Source organism: Galeopterus variegatus, unplaced genomic scaffold, assembly GCF_000696425.1.
Source record: "Galeopterus variegatus unplaced genomic scaffold, G_variegatus-3.0.2 Scaffold2010, whole genome shotgun sequence".
In the NCBI taxonomy this organism is placed as follows: domain Eukaryota; kingdom Metazoa; phylum Chordata; class Mammalia; order Dermoptera; family Cynocephalidae; genus Galeopterus; species Galeopterus variegatus.
Window position 1 is genome coordinate 281,354 of NW_007728121.1, and position 14,053 is coordinate 295,406.

Sequence of the window (14,053 nt, forward strand, 5' to 3'; positions counted from 1 at the left end):
CAGAGGTGAGTTTAAAAATACATTTCTAGGGCTGGCCCGGTGGCGCACTCGGTTGAGTGCGGCGCTTGGGAGCGCGGCGGCGCTCCCGCTGAGGGTTCGGATCCCATGTAGAGACCGGTCCGCTCACTGGCTGAGCGCGGTGTGGGCACGACACCGAGGGGTGCGATCCCGTTGCCGGTCGTGGTAACCGGGCGCAACACCGAGGGTTGCGATCCTGTTACCGGTCAGGAAAAAAAAAAAAAAAACCATTTCTAGCAAATTTCTGCATTTCCATGAAATAATATTTTTAGAAAAATCTGTGATAATACTGAAGGAAATATGCAAAACTAAGTTTTCTTCTGCGTAAAAGACGTATTTTGGAAATAATCTAAGAATAGTCATTGTTCACTACATACTGTAAAAAGTAACATTATTCATGAAATAAAGTCTCAAAGTGCATTTGGGTAATGGAATCCAGACAAGTTCAGAGAGGGGCTAAATCATCTCATTGCCTGAGAATCTTCAAATCTTCTCAAAAGTAACTAGAAAATGGCAGATGCTTAATAAATATTGATAACTGAAAATAAGAATTCCTACTTTACTCTTTGTGATTGTAGTAATATTATTTTCCATACTGTCATCTTTGCCATGGAATACATATTTTGTTACACATTTTAATTTTAATTTGACTCTTAGGAAGAACTATTATTGTAAGAGCTACTGGAATACAAAAGGCATATTCAAGTATTCATATGAAATGTTCTAACAACCAAAAAGAATAAGAAAAATGCCGAAACAAAGTTGCTATTTTAAAGATGAATAATAGATGATTCATACTTGCAACCAGTATTATACATGTAAAATACTATTTCAGGTGAGCTATAGGAGGTGGGCATGTTCTGGCAAAAAAATTGCCACTCAACGGATGTTGAACTTATTTATTTAATTAAACTCCACAGGAAAAGGACACTTTTGCATAAGATTTAGGGACTTAACACCTGCAATGTCTTTTCAGAACTGCTAATTGTATTGGTTAGTCTTTTAAACATGTATCTTTAGAAATTAAGTACTATGGGCCAGCCCGTGGCTCACTCGGGAGAGTGCGGTGCTGATAACACCAAGGCCATGGGTTCGGATCCCATATAGGGATGGCCGGTTAGCTCACTGGGTGAGCGTGGTGCTGACAACACCAAGTCAAGGGTTAAGATCCCCTTACTGTTATATATAAAAAAAAAAAAAAAAAAGGAATTAAGTACTATCGTGAGTGAAAGACTTCCAAATAAGTTATTTAAATTATTGAGTGTAGTTTTCGGTTTTCATAGAATCTAATAATTTTAAATGGAAGTGATTTAAAAAGCCCACTCAGCAGAATCAGGATATGGGAAAGAAAAACACCCCCTCAAGTGTTACAAAGAGCAAGCAGAAAGCTTCAGAAACCTACAAAAAGGATAGTCATGTAAATAATAAAGTTCCAATAAAAATAAGAACCAGGAAAGAATTCTGAAAAGCGAGGGAATTCTGCAAAGGACTTTACAAAAAATCAGTCAAATTTCAAGAAGGTATAACAAAGTAAATCTCAAACTGTTGCTAAAGTGCTCAGCTAGCAGAATAAACCTATTTCAATTTCTTTCTTGCAGCTCACAATCCTTTTTATAGGCTGGGAAGCAAAAGCAGAAATCTTCAGAAGGTCTTGGGAAATGACACAAATTGGGTTAAATATGACTTTTGGGAAACCTAATCTGCTTCCACTAGATAAGATTTTCTATAATTGTTGCAAGTCAGATTAATTTGTGGACTGAATTGCACCACCTTCACTTTAGGGTGTTTGATGGATGTAATTAAAGCATGTAAATAATTTCAAGGTGACTTCTAGACCATCAATGTCTAATAGAACTTTCTTGCAGTGATGGAAATGTTCTATAGCTTCTTTGTCCAATATAGAAGCCACTAGACACCTGTGGCTATTGAGCACTTGAAATGTGGACAGTGTGTCTGATCAACTGAATTTTATTTTATTTATTATTGTTATTTTTAAAGACACTGATTTTCTTTCTTTTTTTTTTTTTTTTGGTTGCTGGCCGGTATGGGGAACCAAACCCTAGACCATGGTGTTACAAAGCTGTGCTCTAACCAACTGAACTAAATGGCCAGCCTCCACTGAATTTTAAATTGTACTTCATTTAATTAATTCAAATTTAAATAGCCTCAGGTGGTTCACGGCTACCGTATTGAACAGTGCAGTATAGATCCTCTCTATCCCTTTAAATGAAGGCTTCAGGCATCATTTTGCTACATATTCTAGGTATTCTGGGCTTAAATATTACCCACGGCTGCCAGATACCCCAGGGGCAGGATGAGCATATAACTGGTTGTCCAAACTGGGATACTTTGCAAAAGACAGGATCACTATTAACAATTATGATGAGACAAGAGGCATAATCCGGGGCTGTCTAGGTCAAGTAGAAGGTATGGTTTCCCCACCCGTAGAGTTTGTTGATTGAGAGTTCTACTGGGAAGTAACTGGGCTTTGCTTCGCTTCTTTTTAGCTTGATGTTACAGATAATGTTTAAGCATCTTCTGGAGTACACATATTTTCATCACACCATGATTTTCTTTGTACCCACAAACATTTACCAAAATCTCTTAACTAATTTCTTCTTTCCCAGTGACTCCCAGCCATAGAGTAAAGTAACATCTAACGTGATCCTAAATGACCAACTAAAGGCTGAAGTAAATAATGAATCACACTGGTATTTGAGATTAGACCAAGCATCTGAATAGCTAAATTGGTTTGGATATTTTAAGCTTTCCTCTGAATTTTTGGTAAGAGGCATAAAGATTCAAAAAGATCAGAGGTATTTTTTTTGCAACACTGTCACTCAGCATTCTCTGACAGATACAAATTTTCCCGAAGGGATTACACTGGGAAGGTTGTACATGCAGCAGTTCATTTAGTCCAGATCCTGAATTTTTGGGGGGGAAGTGGGGAGAAAGGTCCTGGAAATATAAATTTCAGTTGCTCTGGGTGCTCTCTTAGCTCTGTGCCATAAGTAGAGGAAGCATATTAAGATCAGCCTTTGTCACCAAGTCACTGCAGAGCACTTTAGGTTTCCCATTTGCAAGACTCAACCTGTTTTAAAATAACCCAGAGGGCTTTTTCTTTCATACAAAATGTAGAACATAGCTTGGAGCATCAAGTCATAACAATAATTTAAAAAATCCAATTGCGTCAATAAACTAAATGTCTTTAAAGCAACAAATACACATGACAAGCCAATTCTCGTGTCATCTCTCTGGCATGGTCTGGCTTTTCAAATCCCATCCACCGTTTATGACATACTTTGTGCTGAACACAAATAGAATTTTGTATTAAGAAAAAAAAATTCACAATAAGCATGTGGATGAATAGGAAAAGGGAAAGTAGTTATTTCAGGAGATTTACCTGCAGAAAAAAGAACTTAGCAACACAGTAATTCAAATAATCAGAGGTATGTCTCGGTACCATTTTGTTCAAGATCTTCACCAACCTGATAGCTCGAATAACAGTTTTAAGTGGCGGGGTGAGGTCTTCTACAGATACGTCACATTGGCATCCTTTTTCATCATATACATCATCAGTGCCAAGTGCTGTGTCAGCTGCAAGAGAAAATTGCCACTTAAATATCACCACCACCATGAGTGATTTAAAATATGTTGCTGAATTTGTCTCACATGGGAGTAGTGGGGTACTCACAGACTAAGCTATAAACCAAGATCTGTATAGGGATAGCCAACTGTCTTCCCAATATTATTCCTTCTCCTTTTTCTACAACCTCACCAGTTTTATGGGATTTGACATGAATACTTTTCTGAGCTGTTTTCCATGGGTCAGAAGAAGCTGTTGACACACTGTGTTTCCAGTAGTGCTGATGGATTTGTGTTGATCCACCTGTGCTCTTTTACCGAGTTTCTTGGAAACTGACAGCCAGCGTTTAAATGACAATTGTTTGGAGTTAGGAAAACAGTCTTTGGACACGTCAGTAACTGGCCTGTATATATAGAGCTCAAATCTCATGACACTGACCCCATTAGCCCTATGCCCTGAACAAGTGAGCTAAGCAGCCAGACCTGAGAATGCTGACCACTTACTAGTCACTGGACACAGGCAGCCCAGGAGACAGCTTGCTTAAGACAAGCTGTTTTAAGATAAAACAGCCAAATTTGAGAGCAGATTTTCTGACTGGATAAGAAAATCAGTTCCTTATAAATCAAGGAAATTTACTTTTGGGTTAATTACAACATTTGAAGGGTGTAAGGTTACAATAAATACCAAATTATTAAGGACTTATAAAATTAATAAGGAATAAACTAATATCATTGCATCTTGGTTTACAGTAACAAAATATTGAAAACAAATTAAAATTCCTGTGGGGGGGATAAATGAATGTTGGTAGGTTTATATAATTGACTATTCCAAAGCTGTTTAAAATGAGGTTGAAGACTAATGACTGGAAAAATGTCACAATATATTGTGAAAGAAAAAAGTCTATACATCTATGTGGGTTAAGGATGATTTTATTCTTTTTGCTTGGCTATATCTTCTAAAATTTCTACAATTAACATGTTTTACCTTAGTAATAAAAAAGTGAATAAAATAATAAAAATGCCCTCATGAGAAATGAGTTGCGTGGCCCCCAGACACCATTTTTATATAGTCCAAGCCTCTGTAAATGTTGCCATACACTAGAGGACTAACACTACTTCGTGTTGCCTTTGCTCTGTGCAGCGTTCATTCGCTAAGTCATGAAAGGGAGAGACTTTGCTATGGGTTGTCCTGGTTGGGTTGAAAATCCTGAAAGGCTGTTGGAGGTTCATTCATGGAGGCAGTGCTTCCATTTGGAAAGCAGTTGGTGTGCCATTTAATTCAACTAATATTTACCACGTGTTTACCCAGTTTGCTTTGTGCTGGAGTGGAGATGGTGGTGGTGGTGGTGGGGAAGAGATGATGGGATGCATGTAGATGGGTCTTCATGGCTCTTCTTCATGGTCTCTTTGGCCTTCTTGACCTCAAGCAAAGTAAGGGGGCAAGATAGAACTACCACCTCATGATAATGATAATAACAGTGCTATTGCTTGAATTTGTCACCCAAAATTCAAATGTTGAAACTTAATCACGAATGTGATAGTATTAAGAGGTGTGTCCTTTGGGAGGTGATTGTGTCATGAAGGCTCTTCCCTGATGAGTGGCATTAGCGACCTCATAAAAGGACTGGAGGAACTAGTGAGGCTTTCTTGCCCTTCCTTCCTTTCCAGCACGTGAGTGCACAGCATTGTTCCAGCCAGAGGATGCAGCAACAGGGTGCTATCTTAGAAGTGGAGATCAGGGGCTGAGCCCGTGGCGCACTCAGGAGAGTGCGGCGCTTGAGAGTGCAGCAGCGCTCCCGCTGTGGGTTCGGATGACCGGTGCGCTCACAGCGCTCACTGGCTGAGTGTGGTGCAGCTGGTCTCAAAAAGGACAAAAAAAAAAAAAAAAAAGCATTTATTTAGGGCCAGCCCATGGCTCACTGGCTGAGCGTGGTGCTGACAACACCAAGGCAAGGGTTGAGATCCCCTTACCGGTCATCTTTTTAAAAAAAAAAAAAAAAAAGAAGTGGAGATCAGGTCCCTCATCACACTGAACCTGTTGATGCCTTGATCTTGGATTTCCCAGCCTCCAGAAGTGTGAGAAATAAATTTCTGTTCTTTATAAATTACCTAGTCTCAAGCATCTTGTTATAGTGGCACAAATGGACTAAGACAAATAGCAACCACTCATTGAAATTTATGCCAGGGACTTAGGTGGAGCTTCTGCGTATATTAGTTTTCATACTTGGAGCAAGTATGAAAACTACAAGTTGGTGGTGGTATCATGTTGGTTTTCAGATGCAGAAATTGAGGCTCCAAGAAGGTAAGTACCTTGTCTGAGGCCACAAAGGTGGTAAGTGGAGGTAGTAAATTGCAGAGCATGATGTTAAAATCCAGTTCCCTTAGACTCCAGAGCCCATGCCCCTTACATTGCATTACCCAGTGTCAGAATGAATTCAGGGTCAAATAGTGACACAAAACATGTTGGGAGAGACAGGGCAAAGAGCTCACTACACGTGTTGCCTGATTGGTGCAGCCTGTCTCTGCTGGGTACATTCAACTTTTCTTCAGAGAAGTTTTGCCACAGTTTAAGTGAGAGTACATTGATTAACTCTGTCTCTGACAGCTGGTTCTGATTCAGCGATGCTCTTGAGTGTGGCTGACCCATTTTGCTTGATTGAGCACCCACACGATACAGCCATTTGAGCCCATAAACATCGTGCTTAAGGTTAGAGGACACTCTTCCAGGAATTGTTCAGTCTCTTCCTCTGAGTTGATCCCAACCTGCTCTTAGTTGCTGTTATGGGATGAATACTGTCACCCCCAAATTCATGTCCACCTGGAACATCAGAACATGACCTTATTTGAAATAAGGGTTTTGCAGATATAATTAATGTAAGGTGTGAGATTAGATCGTACTGGATTAAGGTGGACCCAGAATGCAGTGGGAGTGTCTTTATAAGGGACAGAAAAGGAGAAGACATAGGGACACAGAGAAGATGGAAACAGAGACTGAGTGATACATCTACAAGCCAAGGGACACCAAAGATTGGTTTCAACTACAAGAAGCAAAGAGAGAGGCATAGGATGGTTTCTCTTTCAGCGCCTTCAGAGAGAAGCAACCATGATGACACCTTGATTCCAGACTTCTAGACCCCTGAACTGTGAGACAATAAATTTCTGTTGTTTCAAGCCACCCAATTTGTGGCAATTTGTTGTGGCATCCCTAGGAAACTAATACAGTTGGGAAAACTTTTCTTTATAGTTTCTAATTCTTCACTCCAGAGCAGTAATGATCATGATAAGAATAGTGGAAGAGCTTTTTAGAGAAATCTAATTATGTGCCAAGAACTTTAGTTAATTGCTACAAAACCAATAAGATATGTATTATTATTATTAACCCCTGTTATGAAAGTAAGGCACAGAAGGATAAGAAACTTGCCCGAAGATACCAGGAGAGCAAGTGACAGAACCAGGATGTATACCCAGGCAATTGGGTTCTGGAGCTGCCCAACCCTGAGCCTCACCTCTAAGCCTTTCCAGATTTGCCCTTCTGTCTCTCTTGCTGGCATCTGGATACCCTTCCCATGTATTACATTTTCCTTCACATGGCTGTGTGCATCTGGCATAGTGTGACTCCACAACATTAAGAGAGGATCCGATTTGGAGCAGTGTGGCTACCATAGACATGTGCTGAGCTAGTTCACACCTCAAAGGAGCCTTGGAAATACACATACCCTGGAACTTCAAGGAGGGTGTGTGTGGGGTGGAGGAGGAGGGCAGGTAGAGGAGAGATCACATACAGGCTGGGTGGCTGACAGAGCCATTATGGAACTCTGTGAGGTGCCCAGATGTTAGTTCCTGTTGTGGATTGATCGAATTGTGGTCCCCAAAGTTCATATATTAGAAGCTTAATTCCCCACTGTAACTGTTGAGGGTGGGAAATCCTATTACAGTAATTGAAAGGTGGGGCCTTGAAGAGGTGATTGGATTGTAGGACCATGGCATAGTGAATGGATTAATAGTGGTGGTCAGAGGTGTGGTTCTGAAGGCTTTAAAAGTAGAGCATGCGAGAGTCTCTCTCTGTCTCTGCTCCACCATTTTCTGCCACATGAGACTCCTGCATTGCTGTAAAGCCACCACCAAAGAAGACCCTCATCAGATGTGCTCCCTGGACTTTGGACTTCCCAGCCTCAGAAGCTGTAATCAATAAATTTCATTTTCTTATAAATCACCCAGTTCCATGTATTTTGTTATAAGCAACAGAAACGGACAAATACAGTTCCCCAAAGGAAATATCAAATGACACACTTTATCAGGATTCCCAGTACAGAATTCACGACAGTGTTTTATGCTGCCCTTCAAAATAGAGGCATGTGACTGCTTTCCCTCATCTGAACTCTAGTGACAGGTACTTCTAACATGGTCCCATCTTATACATCAGAAAATTGGGAAAAACTGGAGAGGTTACCGACAGTGTTTTATGCTGCCCTTCAAAATAGAGGCATGTGACTGCTTTCCCTCATCTGAACTCTAGTGAGAGGTACTTCTAACATGGTCCCATCTTATACATCAGAAAATTGGGAAAAACTGGAGAGGTTACAGGGAAGATGGATACTCAATGCCTATATTAATAACTTCTCTACTATACAGTACAATGAACCATAACATGATGATAAGGGTCCAAACAATTAAACAGCATGAAATATAGGGTCCTTTAATTGTGAGGTTAATGGAAAACTATTTTTTTTCAGCAGATGTGTACCATCACAATAAGCAAAAAACCCAAAAAACAAAAAACAAAACAAAACAGTGATGGGGCAGGCCAGTTAGCTCAGTTGGTTGGAGTGTGGTGTTGTAACGCCACGGTCAAGTGTTTGGATCTCTGTGCTAAAGACAGTGAAACTATGATGTTCACAACCGTCTATGAATAGAACTGGGAACATCCCAAGTGATTAGAAGACACTAACCTCCTAGACTAATGCTCCATCCCCTTATCCCCATCCTGTACCCCAATAAGAGATTCAGACTATCCATCCTGTTATAGGAACAGGGCTGAACAGAAGATGAGAGTAAGTCACCAATTGCTTTATACCCAAATGCATCTGATTGTGCAGTTTTATTACAGTATTTTATAACTCGATTGTTCAAGGCATAAATTAAACATTCAGTCTTGCTTTTTTTTGGTAGGTCTGGTTAGTGCAAATGAATGGAAAATATACCTTTGCTGACATGGGTTGAGACAGGGGCTGAATTAGGGAATTTTCTTCTGCTTATTTCCAAGTCACAAAAATGGGGTAGATGTCATCTTTCTGCTTCATAAGTATCTTGAAATGTCAATTCTCTTTCCAGTGAGGTTAATAACACATTAAATGTCTTTCTTATGACTCCTAGGGGCTTCAAAGCCTCTGTGAATGCTAAGGCACCTGAGTGGGGCTAAATTTTCAGCTGAGGCTGGCCCTCCGCTCTCTAGCTACATGTCTGGCTCTCTGTCCTTGCATTTTGGGAGAAGTAGGTTATGGGAACTTAAGCTCGTGTGAGCACCAATCTACACAAATCTAGTAACAAGGAGCAAAATGCCAATGGCATAAGGTGCTTCCCAAAGCCCTGTTCCCTGTGAGTGATCCTCCGGGGTATGGCAGGCCTACCCAAGTACACGGTCCATGCTTGGCATTGGGAAGGGAAAAAAAGTATAAAATACAACCCTCTGTACTCCCCAGTGCTTTTCTGTTTCCTATTAATTAGCAGTGTTCAGGATTTGCTTTCAAATACTTCATTCCCCCACAGTTTTAAAAAACCTAAGCTGACTTTTGAAAAACCACTAATTAAAATTGTTACTTTTCACAGTGTCTGAAAAAGACCACTTGGACCTTAGACGATGAAGAGAGAGGATGGTAAAGAACATTCTGGAAACTTCTGCTGCATCCAAAAACCATTCTTCTGTTTCCACCATGAAAATTTGCCATCAAGATGCAGGTACTTATGAAGGAGGGACAGGCAGTTTCTAGTTCTTTCTCTTGGTCACCTCCTCTTAAATATTAGATTCCTTTTTGCATTACTTGGGTAATGGGTTTCAATCTTGGCTGCATATTAGAATCATCTGGGGAGTGTTAAAAAAATTCCAGTACCCAGGATGTCCTCAAGACCAATAACATTAGAAACTGAAAGCTAGGGCCGGCCCGGTGGCGCACTGCTACAGTGCGCCGCTTGGGAAGTGTGGCGGCGCTCCCGCCGAGGGTTCGGATCCCACATGCAGACCGGCCGCTCACTGGCTGAGCGAGGTGCAGGAGCAGCGCCGAGGGTTGCGATCCCATTGCCGGTCCCGGCCCAGTAGGGGCGCGACACTGAGGGTTGCGATCCGTTGCCGGTCACGAAAAGAAAAAAAAAAAAAGACAAAAAAAAAAAAAAAAGACAAAAAAAAAAAAAAAAGAAACTGAAAGCTGGAACCTAGGCTTTAGAGTTTTTTTAAAGCTCCCCAGAGGAATGCAATGTGTAGCCAAAGGCAAGGATCACTGACTATAGGTGGAAAAACGATGTCCCCTGGTTTCCTCTCGGTCATATCTGTGGAATATGTCTGACTAAGCTGCCATTCTCTGTTTTCCTTGGTGCCACTGATGTGTGTTGCAGAGGAACAATTTGAGACAATAGGTGCCTCACAAGACAACAGGACATGACTAATCATAAAAAAGAGAATTAAAAAAAAAAATCTCATGACACATCGGTGATATAGGAAGAAAGTTTCGTCCAGCCATGGTATCCTGAGCCATCTTTTAATTCGGCTTGAGCCTCAGCCTTTTGAATTCCAGTTGTTTTCTTCCATCCCACAGCCATCTGAAACCCTATTTTTAAAGGAGTCAGTACTGCTTTTACACACAAGAAGCTCACATCTTCATAGACCAAAATAAAACCACTTTATCGAAAACCTAACAGAAAACATTTGTTTCGTCTGTGAAGGAATGATAGATTTGGGGCAACAGAAGAAATTATAAAGGAGAGAGCTGACAACTTTGATCACGGAGACAGAAAATTTTACTACCCACAATAAGAAATTACAATGCCAAAAAAATGCTTGATTAGGAAAAAATCACAAAATATAAAAAAGGCTTAATATCTATAATATATAAAGTTCTTACTTGAATGAATCACAATCCAAAATATAAATGTACAACTCTACTAGTAGTAAAAATGACTGAAAACCACTCAACCGTATTAGAAATAAAAATTGTAAATTAAAAGTATGGACTTCTATTTAATTGGCAAAAGAATAATAACTAATACTAACAAAATTGAGATAAATTTGGTATACTTTGACATTACTGGTGATGATGTAAATTGGAACAAATTTTTATGGTAATAAAAAACTTTAAAAAATTTATAATCAGCAATCTTATAATTTTATTATTTTTTTTGGCAGCTGGCTGGTATTGGGACCTGAACACTTGACCTTGGTGTTATCAGTACCACATGCTACCGAGTGAGCTAACCGGCCAGCCCAGTCTTATAATTTTAGGCCAGAGAAGTTTTCTTTGGAAAATAACTTCAAAAAGAAAAGAAAGATAGCTTAATGTAATAACGTTTATTGCACTGTCACCTACTATAGAGAAATAGCTATATATATTTCAGTGTCCCAAAGTAGGAAACTATAAATTAGAGAAAATTATAGTATTTGACCATTAAGGTGTACTACACACAGCTACGAGAAAGATAATTATGAATAGTATGCAGTAACATAAAAACATTTAAAAATGTACAATAAAATTAAAAGATGAAACTAAATACTCATGTTGATTATAACTATGTACAGTAATATGTGAAAAGAAAAATAGCTAGAAGAGAATATGTAAAAGTGAAATTAGCTGTACTAGGGTATGAAATTATAAATTATTTGTAATTCTTTAAAAATTCCTTAAGGAATCAAAGGAGTTTCCCCCACCATATAAATAATATATTGAAATAAGAGTATTTGAAAAATAGAAAATTAGAACGAATAAAAAAAACTTTCAAAGTTCCAGAACTCAGGGGCAACCACTACTGCTGTAATATGTTTCTTACAGCAATGGTGTGAGGGCTAGAAGTCCATGACATATTTTTATTTTAGGAATTTACATAACGCATGCAATAATTCTATTTCAGTATGCTATTGGGAAAATACATTAAAATGACTCATTAATGGTGGTGATAACTAATTTATTACATGCTGTCATGAATTTTAATTTATTTTCTAAGGGTTACTCCCTTTTCCTGCTGATTGTATTTCAATTACTCACCCTGCCACCCTCTGCTATCAATTCCCAACACCTTAAGTATCATCCTAAATTTAGAGGTTCCATTTTAGACATGTGCTACTCCAAAGACCATTCCTTTAATCCAGCCAGAGTTTAGAGTAACTGCTTGGGCCCTGATGCAGTAGTATAACTTCATTTCACAATGTCCTTGGCTAGGGCCTTTCTTTTTTTGTTTTTTGCTTTTTTTTTTTTGTCCTTTTTGAGACCGACCACACCGCACTCAGCCAGTGAGCACTGTACTGCGCTCAGTCAGTGAGCACTGTGAGCGCACCGGTCATCCCTACATAGGATCCGAACCCGCGGCGGGAGCGCTGCTGCGCTCCCAGCGCCGCACTCTCCCAAGTGCGCCACGGGCTCGGCCTTAGGGCCTTTCTTTTTATCTGTCCTGTGATAGATACTGCTAAGTCACCAAGAGAAGTACAGGATCCTCAAGGCACTAATAAGGAACCTAGGAAAATACTCCAGATAATATATTTTTTGTTCTAGACTTTTCTCCTTTTTAACTTTGTTTTTCTATTATAATAGTAATACATGCTCATTGCAGAAACATAGAAAATTTGAATTTTAAAATAAATTATAGGGCCAGCCTGTGGCTCACTAGGGAGAATGTGGTGCTGATAACACCAAGGCCCCGGGTTCGGATCCCATATAGGGATGGCCAGTTCACTCACTGGCTGAGCGTGGTGCTGACAACAGCAAGCCAAGGGTTAAGATCCCCTTACTGGTCATCTTTTAAAAAAAAAAAAAAGGTTCATATAAGCTTCTTGAAAACAGAGTTCATTGTAAATAAAATAAATTATAGAGAATGAGAAAAAATTCACCTGTGATTCTAACACTCTGAGGCAAATCACATTAACTTTTGGCATATTTCCTTTCAGTCTCTTTTCCTCTGTATCAACTAATGTTTAATTTCAACTTCTCAACACAGATTGAAAGTTAAACATCTCTGGTTTCTATGGGAGGGAACTTTATTCTGATAGCTCAGAAGCCCCCGTTCAGCCTCCTCTTATTGTGGCCCTTCTAGCCCATCCTCCAGCCACACCAAACTGCCAGCACTTTCTCTAGTGTTGCTTAAGCATCATCACCAGTGGATATTCTCCCAAGCGGTATTGTCCACACACCCGCATCCAACCTCCTTTCCTTTCTTTCTTGTTTGGCTGCCAGTCTCTGGGTGTTGAATTTGCAGTGAACAGATTATAATATGCATAGGGCACCAACATTAGCAAGGGGTATTTCAAAATGGGGAGAACATTGGAATAATCAGAATATACCATTTAAATTTCACAGGTGACTTTTGTGCCATTCTGATTTCTGCAAATCTTTCTAATGTCTGGTTGGCACAGGGATCGAACCTTAGTGTTATCAGCACCATGTTCTAACCAACTGAGCTAACTGGCCAGCCCGACTTTTGTGCCATTTTGAAAATTAAATTTTATTTTTCAGTCTAGCAATTACTTCGACTTTGAGTTATCCCAAGCAAAGAGCATAAAATGTGAGGGTAGCATGACAGTTTAGAGCCTCAGATCCAGCCCTGCAATGACAAACCCTTTGAGAGTCTACCGCCTCTGTGAAACGCATCCCGACTCCCCAAGACTGGCTCAGCCCTATCTTCCTTTACCGTGCACACATATATCTTATGACAGTTACTACACAGTATTACATTTGATTGTTTACAAGCCTCTACACAGTGAACGTCATGAGGGCAGGACCATGTCTTCTCATCCATGTAGCTAGCCTCTGGAGTTTGGACTTTACCATTTTCTCTTGTACTGTGGTGTTTTTGTTTTTGTTTTGTTTTTGGTGATCATTCATGACTCTGTATACTTCAAAATCCTACTGTGGAAAAAAACCCAATTTTTCCTCATAATATTTAATTTTTATGAGATATTTTATAGGACTTCCATCATTGGCCCATGAAAATATTTGAAGCAAAAGAACTTTATAATAAAAGAATAGGTAGCTTCTATAGCAGAACTTGGGAAATATTTGTTGAATAGTATTGTATGTCGCACTTTTATTTTTAGGTTGAAATGCAAACTGTAGGTTCACTTTAAATTCTTGGGTCTATAAGTTTATAATTAATAAATAGTAGAAGAATTTTTTTTTCCTTTTTGTCTTTTTTCGTGACCGGCAACGGATCGCAACCCTCAGTGTCGCACCCGTACCGGACCGGGACCGGCAACGGG

General features: G+C 39.6%; 1 protein-coding gene across 2 annotated transcripts in view; it reads right to left on the minus strand.

The window, feature by feature from the left end:
* KCNQ5 (potassium voltage-gated channel, KQT-like subfamily, member 5) overlaps positions 1–14,053 on the minus strand; it is a 69,017-nt gene that overhangs the window by 22,218 nt on the left and 32,746 nt on the right. For both annotated transcript variants that reach the window (XM_008580064.1, XM_008580063.1), the window contains one exon: positions 3,507–3,615. In XM_008580064.1, the coding sequence (XP_008578286.1) occupies positions 3,507–3,615 (109 nt within the window). The remainder of the gene's footprint in view (positions 1–3,506; positions 3,616–14,053) is intronic.